This window comes from Saccopteryx leptura, chromosome 2 (genome assembly GCF_036850995.1).
Source record: "Saccopteryx leptura isolate mSacLep1 chromosome 2, mSacLep1_pri_phased_curated, whole genome shotgun sequence".
In the NCBI taxonomy this organism is placed as follows: Eukaryota; Metazoa; Chordata; class Mammalia; order Chiroptera; family Emballonuridae; genus Saccopteryx; species Saccopteryx leptura.
In genome coordinates, this window is record NC_089504.1 from 290,773,650 (window position 1) to 290,798,670 (window position 25,021).

Consider the following 25,021-nt stretch of genomic DNA (forward strand, 5'->3'; position numbering starts at 1 on the left):
TCTACTAAAGGCAGTCCAGTTCTGAAGGGTGCATTCCAGCGGGCTATCATGAGGAACTGAACTTGGATTTTCTATTCTCTTAGTTATAGACTCAAACTTCCAAAATAGAGATGTAGAAATATAGACAAAACAAACATAGTCTACCAAAAACAAAGAGATAAATGGGTATAGTACAATAATCCTGATCTACCCTCAGAAAAAGGCCCACAGTTAAATTAAAAATGCAGATTAGATGGTTTTGTCCTAAGGGAGAGAAGACCCAAATAGAGAGCAAGGATTCCTAACTGCTCACACTAGAGCAACCTACCCCAGGTCTACCAAACTGTAGATCAAATTCCAAAGATATTTCCTTATTGCATACAAGTCATGTGCATAGGCCAACCAGTGCCTGCCAGGGAAAGAGCCGCCTATACCCCACGGCAGAACAGCTTTGGCATCTGCTTACCACTCAAGGGGAACCCCAGCCGGGCCAGCCTAACATGGGCATCAGCTCCTGGCTGGCTTGCCAAAGTGCTACCGAGTTAGTGTGCCCAAAATTTCAAGTGTCAGAGTTTGGAGTAAGGAAAGGTTTAGGGAACCAACCAAGAAGACAGGAGACCTAATAGTGCCTCAGCTCCATCATGTTCACTGGACTTGATGAAGGGTTAGGGGAACAGTTACGTGGAAGTGCTGGTGGGTCAAGTTTTAATTAGAGGACCTTGGAGCTTGGCCATTGATGGTAAAGGGGCATCAACACCACATCTTCCTGGACAACGGACACTTTGCTTCTGAAAGGGTTCCAGTGTTCAAGTGTCTTGGTTCTTTGGTTCCATGGTGGGGAAAGGTTGGCAAACTTTGGTTCCAAGTGTAGCTGGAGATCCAGGTTCTCTCCTCTGTCCATGCTGCTTTAGCCAGTGGTCCCCAATCTTTTTTGGGCCACAGACCTGTTTAATGTCAGAAAGTATTTTCACGGACCAGCCTTTAGGGTGGGACGGATAAATGCACAAAATAAAATTATGCGACCGGTGTAAAAACTGTGGTATTTTTAAATATAATTGTCGAACTTACGAGACAAGCATCAAGAGTGAGTCTTAGACGGATGTAACAGAGGGAATCTGGTCATTTTTAAAAAATAAAACATCGTTCAGACTTAAATATAAATAAAACGGAAATTATTTATTTTTTCTCTGTGGACCAGTACTGGGGATTGGGGACCACTGGCTTTAGCTGTATGACTTGCAGTTTTGGTCTATTTTCTCATAAAAGCAACTCAGTATCTCGTTAAACAGGATAGGACCATTTTGAGTTCTGCAATTATAAGTTCATGTTACTGCTTTGCTTAAAACTTCTGAAGACTCTACATCAGCGGTTCTCAACCTGTGGGTCGCGACCCCAGTGGGGTCGCCTAAAGCCATCGGAAAATATATAATGCGTATCAGGTATTTACATTCCGAATCATAACTGTAGCAAAATTACAGTTATGAAGTAGCCACCAAAATTATTTTTTGGTTTGGGGTCACCGCAACATGAGGAACTGTATTGCAGGGTCACGGCATTAGAAAGGTTGAGAACCACTGAAAAAAAGTATTTTATCACTCAGTCCCACCTTTGTGATTCTTTAAAAACTTTTTTAATTAGCTTCATCCTAGGAAATAATATGTGTGGCCCTGGCCAATTAGCTCAGTCGGTTAAGAGAGTCCTCCCGAAACGAAGTTGTGGATTTGATTCCAGTCAGGGCACACTCAGGAATCAACCAACAAATGCGTAATTGAGTGGAACAACAAATGAATGCTTTACTTCCCCCTCACCTCTCTCTTCCTTCCTCTCTCTGTCTCTCTCAAAATCAATCAATAAATAAAACCCTGGCTGGATAGCTTAGTTGGTTGGAGTGTCGTCCCTATGCAGACTCCCCAGTTAGGGCACGTACAGGAGCAGCTCGGTGTTCCTGTGTCTCTCTCCCTGCTGAGAGAAAGAGAGAAAGAGGAAGGGAGGGAGGGAAGGAGGGTGTGAGAAAAAGAGAGAAAAAGAAAAGAAAGAAAAAAGAGGGAGAGAGGGAGGGAGAAAAGGAAAGAAGGGAGGGAGGGAGGGAGGGAGGGAGGAAGGAGAGAAGGAGAGAGAAAGAAGAGAAAGAAGAGAAAGAAAGGAGGTTGAATCAGGGAATCCTTGAAATTTGCTCCCATTCAAATGACAAGCTTCTGGAAAAGGAAAAGTGCAGAAGAGTCTTTAAAAATAGGGGAATATGTTATGACATAGAATGTACCTCCCATTACTCTTCCTTTATTTCCGGTCTTTCAGAGTTCGTTTCCTCTTAAGAACATCATTCATGAGAATCATTCTCTCCCCAAACCCTGCTGGAGCAAGGACATGAGACTCCTCTTTGACCAGATGATGAAGAAATGTGAAGATGGCTCCTGGATATGTTTTCCGTCACATACGTATGGATCAACTAAAATGAGTCAAGATTTCTCAGCCTTCATTCATGGTAGGAACTGTCCCATAAAGAAAATTATATAGCAAAAACATAAAACTAAGAACAGATTGAAGCACTGGTTACCACTTGAAAAAAGAAAGACTATTACGCAGGGGTTTCTTTATTTTCCAGTTTTATAGGTCAGAAATCTCAGTGGATTTTATACATTGTGGGAAGGCATAAGACCTTTTGCCAAGAATTAGACTGCTTCCCACTCTGGCATCTTTATCACCATTAGCAGGAATGAACAAGGAAGCCCAGAGAGCCACCCTCCCACAGCCCCCTCATTTCTCTTGTGTTGAGGCTGTTATCAGTAATTTCATTGTACCATTTATCCCAGTAAATTACTCTGCCACTGTAAAGAATCATAGGATGCTTAGGTTTCCCCCTGATCTCCTAGACTTATAACTCCCAAGCAGTTGTGGGTTTCAAATAATTTAACAACTGGTTTTCTGCCCTAATGACCCTTTAAAGCAGTGGTCCCCAACCTTTTTTGGGCCACGGACTGGTTTAATGTCAGAAAATATTTTCACGGACTGGCCTTTAGGGTGGGATGGATAAATGCACGAAATAAAATTATGTGACCGGCGTAAAAACTGTGGTATTTTTAAGCATAATTGTCGAACTTACGAGACAAGTGTCAAGAGTGAGTCTTAGATGGATGTAACAGAGGGAATCTGGTCATTTTTTAAAAATAAAACATCGTTCAGACTTAAATAAAAATAAAATGGAAATAATGTAAGTTATTTATTCTTTCTCTGTGGACCGGTACCAAATGGCCCACGGACTGGTACCGGTCCGCAGCCCAGGGGTTGGGGACCACTGTTTTAAAGTATAAAAAATGATATACCAAAAGTTAGTTTATTATTTTGTGCATTTAATACTTAAATAAGAACAAAAAAAGAGGTACACAAAACTAGATTGAGTTTTAAAATATTAATGAAAGAATATTAACTAATACATGACAAAAACCAAAAAACTTAAGATATTTCCATATTGCTTCTTGATTGCCGTCCTCACTTGCAATTTTTTTCACCTATGGACAGAATGAACATCACTATGGGGGCTTAGAATACGCTGTAGCGCAGATGAACGTTAGAAAAGAGAAAGGAATGTAAATTTGTGATTTCCACATTGGGCAGCTGCCCAGGCGCCCACTTGAGAGAAAACCCTGATTAAAAGTTCCATTTTAACAACCGATTCACCAAACTCAACAAAAGATCAGGTATCAGTTCTGCCAAACCAATGTGAACTGGCTGAATCCCACCACTGCTCCTACTCCACCTCCAGCACACACACATTATATATACTTTTTGTTCTTCTGTTGTGTGTGAGAAGAGCTTTCTAATTAAGACTTTTTTTTTTTTTGGCCCTGGCCAGTTGGCTCAGTGGTAGAACGTCGGCCTGGCATGCGGAAGTCCCGGGTTCGATTCCGGCCAGGGCACACAGGAGAGGCGCCCATCTGCTTCTCCACCCCTCCCCCTCTCCTTCCTCTCTGTCTCTCTCTTCCCCTCCTGCAGCCAAGGCTCCATTGGAGCAAAAGATGGCCTGGGCGCTGGGGATGGCTCCATGGCCTCTGCCCCAGGCACTAGAGTGGCTCTGGTTGCAACAGAGTGACGCCCCGGATGGGCAGAGCATCGCCCCCTGGTGGGCGTGCCAGGTGGATCCCAGTCAGGCGCATGTGGGAGTCTGTCTGACTGCCTCCCCGTTTCCAGCTTCAGAAAAATACAAAAAAAAAAAAAAAAGACTTTTTTTTTAATTTTCTTTATTAATTTTTAGAGAGAGGGAAGAGACAGAGAGAGAGAGAAGGAAAGAGGGAGGAGAAACAGGAAGCATCAACTCATAGTAGTTGCTCCCTATATGTGCCTTGACCAGGCAAGCCCAAGGATTTGAACCAGCAACCTCAGCATTCCAGGCCAATGCTTTATCCAGTGCGCCACCACAGGTCAGGCAAATTAAGACTTTTTTTTTAAGCAGTTTCAGGTTTACAGAAAAATGAGTGGAAAGTAGAGGTCCCGTATACTCCTTACCCTCCCACCAAATTTGCTGCTATTATTAATACCTTGCATTAGTGTGGTGCCTCTATTATAACTGATGAGCTAGTATTGATACATTATTATTAACTAAAGTTCATACTTTACATTAAGGTTCACTCTAAGTTGTATTTACTATGGGCTTTGACAAATGTAAAATGACATGTTATCAATCATAAAAGTATCATACTGAATAGTTTCACTGCCGGAAAAATGCTCTCTGCTTCTGTCCGTCCCTCCCTCCTTCCCTCTGAACCCTTGGCAGCCATTGATCTTTGCACTGCCTCCATAGTCTTGCCTTTTCCAGAATGCCATGTAGTTGGAGTCATTTTCAGATTTTCTTTTGCCTAATATGCAGTTATAAAAGTACATTTATTTTTCTTTTACAGCACTTATCATCTGACATACTTTGTGTTTTCTTTTTGCAATAGTGTGTCGTTCACCACTAGTGGGTGAACTTCATGTTTTATTTCCTACTGTATCTCTGGTGCTTAGAACAGTACCCAATACATAGTAAGTGCCTTACAAGTATTTGTAAAAAGATGAGAGAAGAGAGAAAACATACCAGGGGACCCGTGTAAGAGGCTCTATCCTTTTATTCTTTAAAATGTGGTGCCCTATCTTAGGGATCTGGTGGCTATGGCTCAGTGGATAGAGCATCAGCCTGGCATATGGACATCTTGGTTGGATTCCCAGTCAGAACACACAGGAGAAGCAACTGACCAACCATCTGCTTCTTCCCACTCCCTCTCTTGCTTCTCTCCCTCTTCCCCTCCTGCAGCCAGTGGCTCAGTTGGTTTGAGCTTGGTTCTCGGGGCACTGAGGATAGCTCAGTTGGTCTGAGTGCATCAGCCTCAGGTGCTGAAATAGCTCGGTACTCAAGCATCAGCCCCAGAAAGGGTTGCCGGGTGGATCCCAGTCAGGGTGCATGCAGGAGTCTGCCTCACTATCTCCCCTCCAATCACCTAAAAAAATAAATAAATAAATAAATAAATAAATAAAAATAAATTGGGAAGAGTAGTGAACTACTTTCTTTCCTGTCCAGTGCTTTATTGAAACAAACAAAAAGCCCAGAAGTTTAACATAATATATACCTCATGTATGTTAGGGAAATACCCAAGGAATAGTAACTCCCCACGGTTGTTTAAGCCATCAGTTTAGTTTATTTTGTTAAGGCATATCAAAATTTTTTATTAGCCAATAAAGTCTTTTTCTTGGCCTTTTATTAATTTTTAAAATTTAGATATTAAATTTAATGGGGTGCATTGATCAATAAGAGTACATAGGTTTCAGGTGAACACCTCCATAGCATTTGAACTGTTGATTGCGTTGTGTGCCCATCACTCAAAGTCAAATCATTTTCTGTCAATGCCTCAGACTAGAGCAGCTAGTAATTCTGGGTCCTGAGGGAGAACGGTGCAGAATTAAGAAAATAGACTTACTGAGAAAAGAGGATGGGATCGGAAGTCCTCTTCAATGCTGATGGCAATATCCGAGAGCGCCATAGCCCCCAGTTTGCCATATGCAAATAAGGAAGTCTTAGATACAAAGTCACACATCTAAGGCAAAAACAGGAACTCTCTTAAGGCAATTAACAGGAATCCCCCCACCATGCATAAGTGAAATCAACCAACATCTGAACAAACAAAGGGTGAGAGGAAGGGCATGTAAATTGCTTCCAGCAACTTAAGCAAGCAAGTGAAGTGGGGCTATGGGATGAGTGCAAATACTCAGCTTCATAGCAAATATGGAGGTGGTGGGGAGAACTTAGCCTTTTGCTAAGCCTCAAATTTACAAAGGCTTTTTGCCACTTGCAGTTTACCACATCACCATGTATTTGTCCTCTCAAACTCCCCTCCCAGCCTCCCCAATAACCATTTTACTTTTATCTATGTCCATGAGTCTCAGTTTTATATCCCACCTATGTGTGAAATCATATACAGTGTGTCCGTAAAGTCATGGTGCACTTTTGACCGGTCACAGGAAAGCAACAAAAGACAATAGAAATGTGAAATCTGCACCAAATAAAAGGAAAACTCTCCCAGTTTCATACCTATTCAGTGCAGCTTTTTTAGGGCTCCTTAGGTAGCTAACCCGTATAGTCTCTACAGACTCATCACTGACTGATGGCCTACCAGAATGGGGTTTCTCCACCAAACTGCCGGTTTCCTTCAACTGCTTATCCCACCGTGTAATGTTATTCCTGTGTGGTGGCGCTTCATTATAAATGCACCGATATTCACATTGCACTTTGGTCACGGATTCGAATTTAGCAAGCCACAGAACACACTGAACTTTCCTCTATATCATCCACATCTTGACTGGCATGGCCATGGGCTGCTTCGCTGTATACACGGTGTTACGTCATCATCTGTGCATGCGCACAAGCTGCCACATCATCCTACAGAAACTAGGAGGGTTTTCCTTTTATTTGGTGCAGATTTCACATTTCTATTGTCTTTTGTTGCTTTCCTGTGACCGGTCAAAAGTGCACCATGACTTTACAGACACACTGTACTTCTTAGCTTTTTCTGATTTACTTATTTCATTCAGTATAATGTTCTCAAGGTCCGTCCATGTTGTAAATAATAATATATCATCATTTTTTATGGCTAAGTAGTATTCCATTGTATATATATGTACTGCCTCTTCTTTATTTCATCTCTATCAAGGGACACCTTGGTTGTTTCCATGTCTTGGCCACTGTGAATAATGCTACGATGAACATGGGAGTGCCTGTGTCTTTATGTACCAACATTTTCGATTTGGGGGGGTAGATACCCAGTAGAGGGATTGCTGGGTCACATGGTAATTCTAGTATTAATTTTTTTTTTGTACCTTTCTGAAGCTGGAAACGGGGAGGCAGTCAGACAGACTCCCGCATGCGCCCGACCAGGATCCACACAGCATGCCCACCAGGGGGCAGTGCTCTGCCCATCTGGGGCATCGCTCTGCTGCAATCAGAGCATTCTAGCCCCTGAGGCAGAGGCCACAGAGCCATCTTCAGCGCCTGGGCAAACCTTGCTCCAGTGGAGCCTTGGCTGTGGGAGGGGAAGAGAGAGACAGAGAGGAAGGAGAGAGGGAGGGGTGAAGAAGCAGATGGGTGCTTCTCCTGTGTGCCCTGGCCGGGAATCGAACCCGGGACTCCTGCACACCAGGCCGACGCTCTACCACTGAGCCAACCGGCCAGGGTCTCTAGTCTTAATTTTTTAAGATGCCACCATACTGTCTTTCGTAATGGCTGTACCAGTTTTATTCCCACTAGCAGTGAATGAGGATTCCTTTTTCTCCACACCCTCTCCAACACTTGTTATTACCTGTCTTGTTAATAACAACCAGTCTAACATTGAGAAGTGGTATCTCATTGTAGTTTTGATTTGTATTTCTCTAATAGCTAGCAAAGATGAGCATCTTTTCATGTTTATTGGCCATTTGTATGTCTTCTTGGGAGAAGTGTCTGTTCAGGTCCTCTCCTCATTTTTTAATTGGATTTTTGGTTTGTTGCTGAGCTTTGTGAGTTCTCTATATATTTTAGATATTAACCCCTTATCACAGCTATTGTTTGTGAATATCATCTCCCATTTGGTTGTCTACCTTTTTGTTTTGTTGTCAATTTCTTTTGCTGTGCAGAAGCTTTTTATTTTGATATTGTTCCTTTCATTTATTTTTGCCTTTACTTCCCTTGCCTTTGGGGTCAAATATATTGAATATTCTCTATGACCAAGGTCCATAAGTTTAGAACATATGTTTTCTTCCAAGTAATTTATTGTTTCAGATCTTATATTTAGGTCTTTGATTCATTCTGAATTAATTTTTGTGCATGGGGACAAACTGTAGTGAAGTGTCATTGTTTTGCATGTAGCTTTCCAGTTTTCCCAGCGCCATTTATTGAAGAGGCTTCCTTTCTCCATTGTGTGCTTTTGGCTCCTTTGGCAGAGATGACTTGTCCATATATATATTTCTGGGTCCTCGATTCTGTTCCATTGGTCTGTATGTCTGTTTTCTGCCAATACCATGCAGTTTTAATTATCATGGTTCTATAGTATAATTTGGAGTCAGGTGGTGTGACACCTCCAGCTTCATTCTTTTTTCTCAGGATTGTTTTGGCTAGTCAGGATCTTTTATGGTTCCATACAAATCTGGTGATTTTTTTTGTTCTATTTCTTTTAAAAAATGACATTGAGATTTTAATGAGGATTGCATAAATTTATTTATTGCTCTGTGTAATATGGCCATTTTCACTATATTGATCCTTCTAATCCATGAACATGGAATATTTTTCCACTTCATTGTATTTTTTTCAATTTTGTTTAATAATGCTTTTTAGTTTTCAGAAATGGGTCTTTCACATCCTTTGTTAAGTTTATTCCTACATATTTTATTTTTATTGTTGTAATTATAAAAGGCATTTATTTTTCAATTCATTTTCTGAAGTTTTGTTTTGGCATATAGGAAAGCAATAGACTTTTATATATTGATTTTGTATCCTGCAACTTTACTATATTTATTTATTGTTTCTAATAGTTTTTTGGTGGAGTCTTTGGAGTTTTCTATATACAGGATCATGTCATTTGCAAAAAGTCATACCTTTACTTTTTCTTTCCCGATATGCATTTTATTTCTTTCTTTTACCTGATTGCTCTGGCTAGGACTTCTAGTACTATGTTGAATAAGAGTGAAGAGAGTGGACATCTTTTTCTTGTTCCTGATTTTAGAGGAAAAGCTTTCAGTTTTTCACCATATACTATAGTATAATATTGGCTGATGGTTTGTCATATATGGCCTTTATTATGTTGAGGTACTTTCCTTCTATACCCATTTTTGAGTGTTTTAAATATAAAGGGATGTTATCTGTTATTGAATGCCTTTTCTGCATCTGTTGATACAATCATATGATTTTTGTTCTTTGTTTTGTTGATGTGGTATATTACATTGATGGATTTGCATATGTTGAACCATCTTTGTGCTCCTAGAATGAATCCTACTTGATCACAATGTATTTTTTTAATATGTTGTTGTATTCAATTTGTTAGTATTTTGTGTAGGGTTTTTGCAACTGTATTTATTAGAGATATTGATCTGTAGTTTTCTTTCTTTGTATTGTCCTTGCCAGGTTTTGGTATCAAAGTTATGTTGGCCTCATAGAATGTGTTAGGAAGTATTGCTTCTTCTATTTTTTGGAAAACTTTGAGAAGGATAGGTATCAAATCTTCTTTGATGTTTGGTAGAATTCACTAGTGTAGCCATCTGGTCCTGGACTTTTATTTTTAGGGAAGTTTTTGTTGTTGGGTTTTTTGGGGGTTTTTTTGGTATTTTTCTGAAGCTGGAAACGGGGAGAGACAGTCAGACAGACTCCCACATGCACCCAACCGGGATCCACCCGGCACGCCCACCAGGGGCAACGCTCTGCCCACCAGGGGGCGATGCTCTGCCCCTCCCGGGCGTCGCTCTGCTGCGACCAGAGCCTCTCTAGCGCCTGGGGCAGAGGCCAAGGAGCCATCCCCAGCGCCCGGGCCATCTTTGCTCCCATGGAGCCTTGGCTGTGGGAGGGGAAGAGAGAGACAGGGGGGGTGGAGAAGCAAATGGGCGCTTCTCCTATGTGCCCTGGCCGGGAATCGAACCCGGGTTCCCCGCACGCCAGGCTGACACTCTACTGCTGAGCCAACCGGCCAGGACCTTAGGGAAGTTTTTGATAATTGTTTCTATTTCCTCCCTGCTTATGGGTTTTCCACTTCTTCGTGACTCAGTCTAGGAAGATTGTATAGTTCTAGGAACTTATCTGTTTCTTCTAGATTGTTGAATTAGTGGCATATAATTTTTTTCATAGTATTCTATTATTATCCTTTATATAGCTTTGATGTCTGTTGTAATTTTTTCTTTTTCATTCGGATTTTGTTTATATGAGTCCTCTCTCTTGTTTCCTTAGTGAGGCTAACCAGGGGTTTGTCAATTTTATTGTTCTTTTCAAAGAACCAGCTCTTTGTTGTATTAATTTTTCTATAGGTTTTTGTTCTCTATTTTATTTAGTTCTGCTCTATTTTTTACTATTTCCTTTCTTCTTCTGACTTTGGGTTGCCTTTGTTCTTCTTTTCCTAGTTACTTAAGATGTGATGTTAGATTGTTTACTTGGTATCTTTCCATAGGCTTGGGAACTTCTCGTCAATTATTTGTTTGGATATGCTCTCCATACCCTTCTCCCTCTCATCTTCGGATATATCCATTATTTTTGCATTCCTCTTTCTGATGGAGTTAGACAATTCTCATAGAGCTCTTTTTTATTTTTAGTCTCTCTCTTCCCTCTCTAGCATCTCTAGTTGCCTGCCTTCAATGTCACTGATTCTCTCCTCTATCTGGCCTGTTCTATTAGCTAAACTTGCTAGCTCATTTTTCAATTTATGTATTGAGTTCTTCATCTGTTTTTAAAGTTTTGATCTCCTTGATGTATTCGGGGTTTTTTTTCTGAGTTCATTAAGTTGCCAATCAGTGTTTTCTCGTATCTTGTTGAGAATTTCAGAACTTCAATTTTGAATTCTCTATCATTTATCTGCAAGGTTTCCATGTAATTGAGATTGCTTTTTAGAGATGTTTTATTTTCTTTCTGAACTGATTTCTCTTTCTTGCATAGCCATGGTGTTAATTCTATTTTGCCTTGATGTCACTGAGGGTGTTATTGTTAAGAAATCAAATAAAAAACAACAAAAGATAAATATAAAAAATAAATAAATAAGAGAAAAAACACAAAGAAACCAAAGAACAAAAAATAATCTAAAACAACAAAAAACCCTAAAGAAAAAAAAAGTTAGAAGAACCGCCCCCCCAAAAAAAAACACACACACAAATAAACAGAAAAGGAGCACTTCCAAGAGAATTTTCTGTTTTTCTAGTAGGTGGCACTGAATTACAAGTTTTAGCTCTGTAAAATTCCAGGCTGACTTTCTTTGAGTAGCTGCTATGGAGATGATGGAGGCAGGGCTGTGGTGACAATGATGAGTAGGGTATGCTGTGGGGTTTACAGCTTCAGCAGTGGTGATCTCAAGCCTGCGGGTGCACCTCCCTGTGTCTTCCATTGACCAGGCGACCAGACACAGAGCGCCTCTGTTCTTCAGGGATAAGAATGGCCCTATAGAACTAGCTGTGGAGTATGTCTCTGCTACTCCCCATAAGTAGTGAGGGGAGGGAGGCAGGATCTAGAAGGTTGAAGGAGTGCAATTTGTATTTTTGTGTTTCTGTCCTGAGTGTAGGCTGCCAGCAGAGTGTGGGAACACTGGTGATAACCCCACACTCTGCTACCACTTTGGTTCAGTATCTCTCCAAGTGCTCCCCTAATCTCTTTACTTCTCCAGGCAGAAGAAGACCCAGACAGTCCAGGCCTCTCCCTTCTCCAGAGCCTGACCCCTAGTGCTTTTTTTTAATTTATTTATTTTAGAAAAGGGAAAGAGGGAGAGAGAGAGAAGGGAGAGGAGCAGGAAGCATCAACTCCCATATGTGCCTTGACTGGGCAAGCCCAGGGTTTTGAACCAGTGACTTCAGTGTTCCAGGTTGATGCTTTATCCACTGCACTGCCATAGGTCAGCCTTCAACTTCAGTCCCTCATTTTTTACCCTTCCCACCTTTAGTTGACTCAGTGCACAGATTTTTTGGGCAAGCCTGCAAGTCCAGTTGGAGTTCCTTCACTGAGTTATAGCTGTTCAATTTGTTGAAATTTCAAGGGGACAGATCGAGGGTATCTCTCACATAGCCATTATTCTGACATCATTCCTAAGCCATCAGTTTAAATACCATCTTCAGCCCTGACCAGATAGCTCGGTTGGAGTATCATCCCAAAGCACAGACATTGCTGGTTCAATCCCTAGTCAGGGCACATGCAGGAACAGATTGATGTTCCTCTTCCTCTCTCTGTCTTTCTCTCTGTCTCTCCCTTCCTCTCTAAAATAAAAAAATAAATAAATAAACATTTTTTAAAAATAAAAAAAATACCATCTTCAGCTAATGACAAAAGAAAGGCATAGGGAGGGAAATAGTTGTGGGGAGATTGCCAGGGAAAGCATGGCAAACAAGGGTAAGATTTGTTAAGCAAATTTAGGTAGGTACTTTCTTCACTGATAAGATTCTTCTGATTTATAGTTATCCTCTTTCTGGTACAGAGGGGGACACACCCTTACAAATGGAGATTTTCTTCATAAATGTAAATTCTCCTCACAGAAAGTTAACTTCTGTTCTATTTTCAGAGCTTCTCTTTTAGCTGCTGTTTCTCAAAATAATCCTGATACCAGAGCCAGATTTTGGGGTGGCATATTCTGCTATGCTTCATTCCCTGCCTTTGAAGCTTCTCCAAGAAGTTTTACATTCTAGAGCTTAGTTGGTAGATTACTCCATCTCATTGAACCAATTTCTTAGTCCCGAGAAAAGGTCAGTCCAGTTCAACAGTTGTGTCATTTCAGGATGCAGTATTGCAAGTAAGCTCTAAATGGTGTGAGCAATCGTGTATTTTATGAGTCATTTCTGTAGAAACAAAAGAAAAACAAAGATTAATAGGTAAAACAAACTACTGTATTTTTCGCTCCGTAAGACACACTTTTCTTCCCCAAAAAGTGGAGGGGAAAATGCCCATGCATCTTATGGAGTGAAAAATACAGTATTTTATTAAATATTTTAACACACTATTTGGTTCAAAATATTTTTTTTCTTATTTTCCTCCTTAAAACCCTAGGTGTGTCTTATGGTCAGGTGTGTCTTATGGAGCAAAAAGTATGGTATAAACCAGGGGTAGTCAACCTTTTTATACCTACTGCCCACTTTTGTATCTCTGTTAGTAGTAAAATTTTCTAACCTCCCACCGGTTCTACAGTAATGGTAATTTATAAAGTAGGGAAGTAACTTTACTTTATAAAATTTATAAAGCAGAGTTATAGCAAGTTAAAGCATATAATAATAATTACCAAGTACTTTATGTCAGATTTTTTCTAAGTTTGGCAGAATAAATCTTTATAAAACAACTTACTATAGTTAAATCTATCTTTTTATTTATACTTTGGTTGCTCCGCTACCGCCCACCATGAAAGCTGGAATGCCCACTAGTGGGCGGTAGGGACCAGGTTGACTACCACTGTATAAACTTATAGGCAATTAGTCTAGATGATTTCTAGATGTTGTCTTCAGATGGAGTGAGAGCAGGCAGTGGCACTATGACAGATTTTCCTGGTTTGCAGTTTGAATGTCTCTGGTGATGTTATCAAGTGTTCCTTCCAGTGAAATCTCTGAGTAGCCCACACAGCAACAGGTGAGTTGTTTGCCCGTTTATGAGCTTGTTGTGGTGATTTCTCTGAAGCTTATATCAACGTTGTCCAGTTTCAGTTTGCAGGGCTTCAGGAAAAGCAGTTTGTTTTTAGTGATTCCAAGTAAAATGGTGGGAGAAAGCTGGAAATATTAGTTTGGAGAGTCATAGCCAGGTGATGGAAGAAACTAGAAAAATTTAGGGTCCAGACAGATAACTAGAAAAATTCCAGGCCAGTTCTCAGGTAGATAACAAAACCTCAAAGACAGTGAACAGCAGTAGGATCTGATATCCACAAAAGTGTGTTACTGAAACATAATTTTCCTCTCTGCAGTCACTACTTTTCTATTAGAGATAAAATCACAGGAAGACCATTTGTTTGCAAAATAAGTTTAGTCTCATTTAAATGTGACCTGATTATTTACATAAATGCAGTAAGTCTAGTGCCTTTGGCCACCAGATTCTTTTAGTTTTTACAAGGAATCTCAGTTTGGACTTCTGAAAATCTCTTAATACTAGGAAACCAACAAGAACTCACCATCTTTGTCTGCAATACTGATAGATTTGGGACAATTCTTTTCTTCTCAGGATCCCCAAAGTGTCTTGAAGTTCCTGGGCCTGCCAGGAAGTGACCTCCTTACTTACCTGTAAAGCCAGGAGCCCTGTAAGCAAGATACCAGCTAGTTTTTCAAAGGAGGCTTTATTGGCTTCATAAAGTCAATCTTAGTTCCTTGAAGCTGTCTGGTAATATCTGATTCTATGCACATTATCCTCAACTATAACTGTAAGGTATTTTTCCCCGCTGAGGAAGAAGGAAAGTCATAGCCACCAAGTGTGGAACAGCAAAAGCTTTATTTAGTACAGCGCTTCCTGGACGATATTCTCTGGTCCTGGGGACAGAGACCAGAGAAGTCACATGGGGAGATCTGCATGGGGGATATTTAAAGGGTCTCATCTAGGGTAGTCGAGTTAATATGACATGGTGAAATCTCACTGGCTGGCAGACAGTCGCTCTTTTCTAAAGGGCTTCTGGGAAGTTTCTTTTGGCGTGCATGGGTATGGGCAGTTCCAGCCAGAGTTCCCAGGTTGGTTCCTAATGTGACCTTTCCCCATTGCCCACCAACCTTACATTTTGACATTTTATGTTAAATAGGGGTGCCATTATTTATTTGGCTACTTCCTGCTGGTTAGAGGCATCTTAGGGAGGGGATGTCGGAAGGTGGTGGCTTTGAGGGGAGTCAGGAGGAACATCTATTTGACTGTGATTCAAGAAACTTCATGGATGTGGTCCTATAAGGATTTAAGTAAAAGAGGAGCAATAGGAGGATTTGCAGGGTCCAGCCTTCTGGTGAGCCAGAGATGGGTAGGGCCCAGTGGTTCTGACTGCCAGAGGTCCTGCATGGGGGCAAGTTTGAGGCAAAACTGCATGTCAGGAGTGGCGTAAGAAGGGCAGACCATTACTTTCTAGTTGAACGATGTACTGCATTCTCATAAGGGAAGATGCTGCAAGTTTTTGTTTTAAATGCAAGTCTAATTTAAGCCTCACCAGATGGTGGCGCAGTGGATAGAGTGTTGGACTGGGACACAGAGAACCCATGTTCAAAACCCTGAGGTTACTGGCTTGAGCACGGGCTCATCCAGCTTGAGCACAGGTCCCCAGCTTGAGCGTAGGATCATAGACATGACCCCATGGTTGCTGGCTTGAGCAAGGGATCACTTGCTCTGCTGTAGTCCCCCACCACACCCAGTCAAGGCACATATGAGAAAGCAGTCAATGAACAACTAAGGTGCCACAACAAAGAATTGATGCCTCTCAAGCCCTGGCCAGTTGGCTCAGCAATAGAGGATCAGCCTGGTGTGTGGAAGTCCTGGGTTCAATTCCCGGCCAGGATATGTGATCATACGCTGTTTTTTCTTGCCAATGCCCTTTGTATGGATCAGACAGAAATAACAGTCACTGCTGTGGTCCTTAGGTTCACGCCAAACCATGGGAATACCAAGAGGCATTCCTTTGCATTTTTCTTTTGTCCAATCACGAAGCATTTCCTCACAATTATGACACACAATATGAGGAGCCCAATTCTTGTCTTGATCGCCAAGGGGAACTTGAAAATAGGCAATATATGCACGTGTCACAAATGATGAAATATTGCACCTTTGACGTTGAAGTGTGTAACAGCCACATATATAACAGAAGGTGTCAGGACTATTCTTACATTTATGCCTACTCCAAGAAGCCATGATTCAATCTTAAAACAAAATAAGAGGATGTTTTTATCAGATAATAATTTTTTACATTTAAAAACAACTACAATTGGCCCTGGCCTGTTGGCTCAGCGGTAGAGCGTCGGCCTGGCGTGCGGGGGACCCGGGTTCGATTCTTGGCCAGGACACATAGGAGAAGCGCCCATTTGCTTCTCCACCCCCCCTCCTTCCTCTCTGTCTCTCTCTTCCCCTCCCGCAGCCAAGGCTCCATTGGAGCAGGGATGGCCCGGGCACTGGGGATGGCTCCTTGGCCTCTGCCCCAGGCGCTAGAGTGGCTCTGGTCGCGGCAGAGCGACGCCCCGGAGGGGCAGAGCATCGCCTCCTGGTGGGCAGAGCATCGCCCCTGGTGGGTGTGCTGGGTGGATCCTAGTCGGGCGCATGCGGGAGTCTGTCTGACTGTCTCTCCCCGTTTCCAGCTTCAGAAAAAAAACAAAAACAAAAACAAAAAAAAACAACTACAATTATGTAAAAGTGATGTTTGTAAAACATTAATTATCTTGTGGTTATATTCAATCCAAGAGTCGTTGCCCTTTAACTCCAATTTAAAAACCAATTGCATGCCATTAACTGTAACAAAAAGAAATTAAAATTGCATAAAAACTAGAGCAAGAACAAAAAATAGATTTCAGATTTGGAATCAGTGATGCAGAAATATATAGAAAAAGTTCTAAAACCTCATGCAACAGAAAATGAAAAAGAAAATTGTTTCCCAGTGTTGTTTTCTTTAAATCCCATTTAAACCACATTTATTCCAAGAAGAGTTTCTGCGTACACCTTAGTGTCTTATTCACTTCATTTATATAACGTATTTCCTGATTGTCATGTTGTAAGTACTTTGTTTTGATTTCATTTGTGTTTACTACGTCTCCAGTCAGGCTGTTAATTCCACAAGGGCAAATATCTTATATTCTGTTTCTTTGGGATCCTCCTATTCCCTTCAATTTTATACCTGTTTTATTTTCATCCATCATCCACTGATCTGTTATTTTAGCAGGATACAGATGTTTAGCTCTCTCATGGCATCTTTCTCAGACCTGTTTCTCATGTACCCACCCAGATTATTTCCCTACAGCCTCAAAGGCTATAAACAAAGAAAAACTGTCTCAGGCTCGGTTGTTCTGCGGAAGCTTTGAGGATGGCCTGGGCTTTGAATATGCGATGTTCTACAATGATGCTGAGGAAAGGATAGTTTGCTTGTTTGAAGGTGGCCCTTACCTGCAAGGAGTACCCGGGTAAGTATGAGAGCCTAGAAATGTGGGTCTGAAGATTGTTATCTTACAGTATCGCCATGTGTTCGTGGACTAGGATGAAGGCATTAAAGTGGTAATGTAGATAGATTTATTGACATGGAAAGATGTTTATCTCTGACCAGGTAGTGACAGTGGATAGAGTGTTGGACTGGGATGCAGAAGACCCAAGTTTGAAACCCTGAGGTTGCCAGATTGAGCAATGGGTTCATCTGGGTTGAGCACAGCTCACCAACTTCAGCCCAAGGTCGCTGGCTTGAGCAAGGGGTCACTCGGTCTGCTGTAGCCCCTCTGGTCAAGGCACATATGAGAAAGCAATCAATGAACAACCAAGGTGCCGCAACGAAAAATTGATGTTTCTCATTACTCTCTCTTCCTGTCTGTCTGTCCCTATCTGTCCCTCTCTCTGTTTCTATCTCTGTCACAAAAAAAGAAAGGTATTTAAATAAATTAAATTATTAATTCTCAAAAGCATAGGACATAAGGCAATACAGTATAAATTGAGAGAGTATTGTTGATATGTTAACAGTGGTTTGTCACTAGATGCCTTCTAATTATTTTTCTCTTTTTCTTCTGTTTATCAATGTTTTCTAAATTTTTAAACAATGGTGTTATTGTTAGTTTAATTTAAAAACTAGTATAAATTTTCCAAATGATATTTTAATGTTTTCTTATGATCAGATTACCATTAAGTTCTGGTTTATTACAAATAACTACACTATTATGGTATGAACCAAGTAAAGTTGAGGACATGGATATTTGACATTCAGTAAACTGAACATGAAGTAAGTGGACCTTTCATAAGTAAATTATATAGGGATGCTCTTGTTTCAGACTTTTTGAAAACATCTTTTTCACTCCTATTGTAACTAGATTCCTTCATGGAGGGGCTATTGCGACCATGGTTGATCAGACTGTTGGTATGTCGGCTATATTGGCCGGAGGAGTTGTCATGACTGCCAATCTCAACATCAATTTTAAAAGGTAAACTCATGGGTATGTTCTGCTTCTTAGATGTCATAGGTCAGGTTCCCCAGCAACAGACCCTTAGACAAAGATTTGTGTGTACGTAATTATTAAGGAAGTGCTCCCAGAGGAAACGAGCAAGGCAGTGGGAGAAGCAGGACAGAGAACCGGAAGAAGCCAACCAAAGTGGAGCCCTCAAAGTCCTGCAAAGGGGAGCTTCAGCCTAAGCATGCATGGAACTCTGGAGTGAAATGTGTGCCTCAGGATCGCCACTACTGCATGCAAGGGAACTGGAGACTTCATATCTCACACATTGGTCATAGGAGAAGTCATAGGAAAATCCTATCCTATGGACTATAAATTCCCAGGCACTTCTCATTGTGAGCAGTAAATGAATGAATCCATGTAAACACCTAGGACGATATCTGGCCACATAACAAATCCTCAGTAAATATTAGCAGCTTATTGTTATTATTAACATTATTGTTGTTGTTATCATTACTTTTTCTTTTAGCAGCAACAAGGCACATCTGTGCCAAGACAAGGAATAGCTACAAAGATCCCAAATTTCTGTTAATGGAGAAAGTACTAAAGATCAGAAAAATATTATATTGCTCTACATGTGTTTTCCTGATGGGCAGGTTGACACTTTGGGTACTATTGACATCTTAATAATATTAATCTTTTGATCCATAAACACAGGATGTCTTTCCATTTATTTGTATCTTCTTTAATTTCTTTTAGAAATGTTTTATAGTTTTCAGTGGACAAATTTTGGGCCTCCTTAGTTAAGTGTATTCCTAAGTATTTTATTTTTGATGCTACTGTAAATGAAATTGTTTATAATTTCCTGTTTAGATTGTTTGCTGTTAATGCATAGAAATGCAACAGATTTTTGTGTGTTAATTTTATATCCTACAACTTTGAATTCATTTATTAGTTCTAACAGTTTTTTGTTCAATCTTGAGGGTTTTCTACAATAAGATCATGTCATCTGTGAACAGAAATAATATACTTCTTTCTTTTCAATTAGAATGCCTTTTTTATTTTTTTTATTTTGGGGGCTAATTGTTCTGACTAGGACTTGCAGTACTATGTTGAATAGAAGTAGCAAAAGTGGTCATACTTGCCATGTTCCTCATCTTAGAGGACAAACTTTCAGTCTTTGACCATTGAGTGTGGTGATGGTACATGTGGGCTTTTCATATATCACCTTTAGTATGTTGATTTATTTCCTTGTCCTTATCACATTAAGATAAACTTATGATATTAATATAAATAGACAAAGCATCTAATGATTAGAGGTAGCTAGCCACCTGAACATTCTCCTTTCATAACAACTATATCCTGTGTCAGGTTCACAAGGAAATAACCACTGTCAGTGAGAATTAACAGAAATAATGAAAAACAGATTTAGATCCTCAGGAACTTACGATGTCATGATAATCAGATACACACTATGAAAGAAATAAAAGATGAAATCACAGCCTGACCCGTTGTAGCACAATTGATAGAGCAACGACCTGGGATGCTGAGGACCCAGGTATGAAACCCTGAGGTTACTGGCTTGAGTGCTGGCTCATCGGACTTGAGCACAGGCTCACCAGCTTGAGTATGGAGTTGCTGGCTTGAACACGGGATATTGAAATGATTCCATGGTCGCTAGCTTGAGCCCAAAGGTCACTGGCTTGAAGCCCAAGGCCTCTGGCTTGAAGCCCGAGGTTGCTGGCTTTCGCAAGGGGTCACTGGCTCGGCTAGCCCCCCCCCATCAAGGCACGTATGAAAAGCAATCAATGAACAACTAAAGTGATGCAACTATGAGTTGATGTTTCTCATCTCCTTTCCTGTCTGTGTCTTTCTCAAAAAAAAAAAGAATTAAAAAATTTAAAAACGATGAAATCATGAAAAGAGAAAGCAATAACAAAACTATAAAAATTATTAAGCAGATTTGCCACAGAATCTAAAACTTTTATAAATAAAAATGTGATTGTTTATAAACAAGCACCCCTTAGTGAGCTAAAGAGCTATTTAAACACAACTGAAAGTGAACAGAGATATAGAACTGAAGAAATTACCCTGAATCCAGCACAAAGATAAAAAAAGAGATGAAAAATATAAAATAGAGGTTACGCTATAGAGGACAGATGAAACATCCTAATGTGATCTATTTAGAGTCCTAAAAGTATAGAGTGGAGAGAATGGAAGGGATCCAATATTTGGAGAGATAATGGACAAGCATATTCTCAAACTAAAGAAAATCATGATCCCACAGATACAGAAAGCATGACATATATCAAGCAAGAAAAATCAAAATAAAGTCATATCTAGACATATAACAGAGAAATTAAACAACACTGATGGTAAAGAAATCTTAAAAACAGAGCTAAAAGGGACCCTGAGCAGAACAGCCTTGTTTCTTAGAGGCGAGAGAGCACCTCCCACTAGCAATAAGCTCATCAGTAGCAACAGTGGAAGCCAGAAGATAATTAAGTATCTTAAGAGTCCTGAAAAAGACATGTAACTTAGAATCATGCTCTCAGCAAAACTAGTTTAAAAACTAGGGCATAGTGAAGGCATTTTCATTTAAACAGAAGTAGAGACAGTTTACAAACAACAGGACAGTACCTAGGGAACTTCTAAAGAATGTACCAGAGAAAGAAGGAAAGTAATCCCACCGGGCAGAAGGATGAAAGATGGGACAGTGAGCAAATACATCAGTAAACATGTAGATAACATAAATCTAAACAGTCTACATATAAGTAATAATAATGTCTAAATTCTGGGAATTAAAAAAAGGAAAGCTAAAATACTGGACAAAAATAGCATGTAGTGTGCGAGGAGGCGAACATAATTAATGTTCAAGCATCTTTGTATTTTTTAGTGGAGAGGGTGAGTGAATGAATAATTAAAGCCTAAATCCATAGAAAAGTAAAAACAAGGTAAATCAATCAATAAATAAAATTTGATTTTTAAAAATACAAGAAGGAAGGAAAAAAAACAAGGTCAGAAAAAGTGAGTCACATAGAATGCCAAAATAAGAAATAAGTCTAAATAAGTCAGTAATTGTACTAAATGTATAAATGGACCAAACCATTATTTCAAAGAAAGAAATTATAAAATTGAGTTTTAAAATGTAAAAAGCTATAAACTGTTTATATGATAAATCTAAAATGGGACACAGAAAAGTTTGAAAGGAAAGAAAAATATGCCGAGAAAACACCCAACTAGAAGAGGGCTAGAATATCAGAAAAATATATAATAAATTGTTTAAAAAGTTATTATTAAGTGATAGAGTGGGATACTTCATAATGAAAGATTCAGTTCAATAGCAGATAGTAACAATTATAAATCAGTATTTACCTAGTAAAATAACTTTAAAGTATATAAACAAAACTAGTAGAATCAGGGAGAAATTGACTAATTTACTTTCAGAGTGGGAGATTTTAATACACTTTTAAATTAGTGATAGAGGCCCTGGCCGGTTGGCTCAGCGGTAGAGCGTCGGCCTGGAGTGCGGAGGACCCGGGTTCGATTCCCAGCCAGGGCACATAAGGAGAAGCGCCCATTTGCTTCTCCACCCCCACCCCCTCCTTCCTCTCTGTCTCTCTCTTCCCCTCCCGCAGCCAAGGCTCCATTGGAGCAAAGATGGCCCGGGCGCTGGGGATGGCTCCTTGGCCTCTGCCCCAGGCGCTAGAGTGGCTCTGGTCGCAACATGGCGACGCCCCGGAGGGGCAGAGCATCGCCCCCTGGTGGGCAGAGCGTCGCCCCTGGTGGGCGTGCCGGGTGGATCCCGGTCGGGCGCATGCGAAGGTCTGTCTGACTGTCTCTCCCTGTTTCCAGCTTCAGAAAAATACAAAAAAAAAAAAAGAAAATTAAATTAGTGATAGAGCAAGCAGACAAAAAAATTAGAAAAGAGGAAACAAACATCATGCAATAACAAGTATGATTTATTGGACATATATAGAATCCTATATCCAATAATTAAAGAAAAATACACTTTCTTCCCAAGCACAAATATTGATCATGTATTAGACCATAAATCAAATCTCAGTGAATTTTAAAGAATCAGAACCCTACAGGCTAAGTTCTCTGGCCACATTAGACAAGATCGGGCGCGTTCAGGGTGGTATGGCCGTAGACTCTGGCCACATTAAATTAGAAGGAAATTTGTTAAAAATCTCTAGTAAATTAGTTAGGAAAACTAGTTACTATTACAACCACATTTTTATTTAATCAATAGACTCTTTGTTTACATTTAGTCTTGGGTGGTTATTCTGATCAGTGAGGGACTTAACCCTGAAATGATCCAGAGACCACGGCCCTTTCCCTACCCTCACAGGGGCCTCCCCATCTTCTTCCTTTTTTTTTTTTTTTTTTTTTAACTTATTTACTGATTTGAGAGAGAGAGAGAGAGAGAGAGAGAGAGAAACATCTATCTGTTTCTGTATGTGCCCTGACCAGGGATCAAACCTGCAACGTTTGTATATTAGGATGATGCTCTAACCCAGTGGTAGTCAATCTGGTCCCTACCACCCACTAGTGAGCATTCCAGCTTTCATGGTAGGCGGTAGCGGAGCAACCAAAGTATAAATAAAAAGATAGATTTAACTATAGTAAGTTGTTTCATAAAGATTTATTCTGCCAAACTTAGTGAAAATCCAACATAAAGTACTCGGTAAGTAATTATTATTATATGCTTTAACTTACTGTAACTCTGATTTATAAATTTTATAAAGTAAAGTTACTTCCCTACTTTATATATCTCCATTACTGTGGAACCGGTGGGCGGTTAGAAAATTTTATTACTAACAGAGACACAAAAGTGGGCGGTAGGTATAAAAAGGTTGACTACCCCTGCTCTAACCAACCAAGCTATCCAGCCATGGCTTTCAGTATCTTCTTTATTTAACTATTCAGGCTTCTTAATCTTTTCTATTTTTCTATTTTGATACCATATTTTTCTATAAGTTGTTCATTTCATCTGAGTTTTAAAATATATTGACATGAAGTTATTCATAGTAGTCTTTTTTTTTCATTTTAGCTAAATCTGTAACTGTACTCTTTTTTTTTTTTTTTTTGGACTTTTCTGAAGTGAGAAGCAAGGAGGCAGAGAGAAAGACCCCAGCACACACCTGACCAGGATCCACCCAGCAAGCCCACCAGGGGGCAATGCTCTGCCCATCTGGGGCATTGCTCCGTTGCAACTGGAGCTATTCTGGTGCCTGAGGCAGAGACCATGGAGCCGTCCTCAGTGCCTGGGCCAACTTTGCTCCAATGGAGCCTTGGCTGCAGGAGGGGAAGAGAGAGATAGAGAGAAAGGAGAGAGGGAAGGGTGGAGAAGCAGATGGGTGTTTCTCCTGTGTGCCCTGGCCAGGAATCAAACCCAGGACTTCGACATTCCAGGCTGACACTGTACCACTGAGCTAACCAGCCAGGGCCTGTACCCTTTTGATCTTAATAGCTCTCTTATTTAGTATTTATTATACTCTCTTATATCTTGACAGAGACTATTAGTCTTTTCAAAGAGCCATCTTTGTCTAACCGGTAGTGGTACAGTGGATAGAGCATCAATCTGGGAAGCTGAGGTTTCCGGTTTGAAACACTGAGGTCCTAGGCTTAAACTTGGGCTCATCCAGCTTGAGCACAGGGTTGCCAGCTTGAGTGTGAGGTCATAGACATGATCCCATGGTTGCTGGCCCAAGAAAAGAGTAAATAAAGCTGGGTTGTTCCATTGAGGTTCAGGAACAGCAAATGGGAAGGGAGAGTGGGCAGAGGGTAATCACAGTGGTAACTTCCTTTCCACCTGGAGTAGGTCCCTCACCCACGTGGGGGTGCTATAGGAACACAAAAAACACGTCTCCGTGCTCTCTGTTGCTCTGCCAGCTACCATATCACCTTTAAAGGAGTATCTTTTCCTTTATGGTCCTATGTCTCCAGGATTCTCAAAGGTGACAGTAGCCACTAGTCACATGTAGCTGTTTAAATTGAAATACAAATTAATTAAAATCAAATAAATTTAAAGATTTGGTTTCTCATTCACAGGAGCCACATTTTGAATGCTCCGTCGTCACCTGTGGCTACTATATTGGACAGCTTAGATATGGGACATTTCTGTCATCACAGGAGTTCTGTTGGACAGCACTATTTAACACATTAAGCTGCTAACCAGCAATTTGTTGTTAAATATTAGTTGTCTTTCTAGTGAAAGTTACTCTAAAGGGATTGGGTGAGAAATCTCGTTTATAACAGAGAAAATGAGAGAAGCTGACTGGTACCATCCCATAGTCCTGTTTTCATTTCTTTAAAGGATTTTAGCTCCCTTCAGACTTTGCTCTGGATCAAGGGTCCCCAAACTTTTTACACAGGGGGCCAGTTCACTGTCCCTCAGACCTTTGGAGGGCCGGACTATAAAAAAAAAAAAACTGAACAAATCCCTATGCACACTGTATATATCTTATTTTAAAGTAAAAAAACAAAACAGGGACAAATACAATATTTAAAATAAAGAACAGGTAAATTTGGCCCTGGCCAGTTGGCTCAGCGGTAGAACGTTGGCCTGGCGTGTGGGGGACCCGGGTTCGATTCCCGGCCAGGGCACATAGGAGAAGCGCCCATTTGCTTCTCCACCCCCCCCCCCCTCCTTCCTCTCTGTCTCTCTCTTCCCCTCCCGCAGCCAAGGCTCCATTGGAGCAAGGATGGCCCGGGCTCTGGGGATGGCTCCTTGGCCTCTGCCCCAGGCGCTAGAGTGGCTCTGGTCGCGGCAGAGTGACGCCCCGGAGGGGCAGAG

The 25,021-nt window shown here is 40.7% G+C and overlaps 1 protein-coding gene across 4 annotated transcripts in view; it reads left to right on the top strand.

Moving 5' to 3' along the window:
* Positions 1–25,021, top strand: part of THEM4 (thioesterase superfamily member 4) — a 65,902-nt gene that overhangs the window by 34,921 nt on the left and 5,960 nt on the right. For all 4 annotated transcript variants that reach the window (XR_010748812.1, XR_010748811.1, XR_010748810.1 and 1 more), the window contains 3 exons: positions 2,275–2,461; positions 17,079–17,253; positions 18,142–18,252. Coding sequence is in view for 1 of the 4 variants with exons in the window: in XM_066362487.1 (XP_066218584.1) it covers positions 2,275–2,461; positions 17,079–17,253; positions 18,142–18,252 (473 nt within the window). In the remaining 3 variants the exon portion in view is untranslated. The remainder of the gene's footprint in view (positions 1–2,274; positions 2,462–17,078; positions 17,254–18,141; positions 18,253–25,021) is intronic.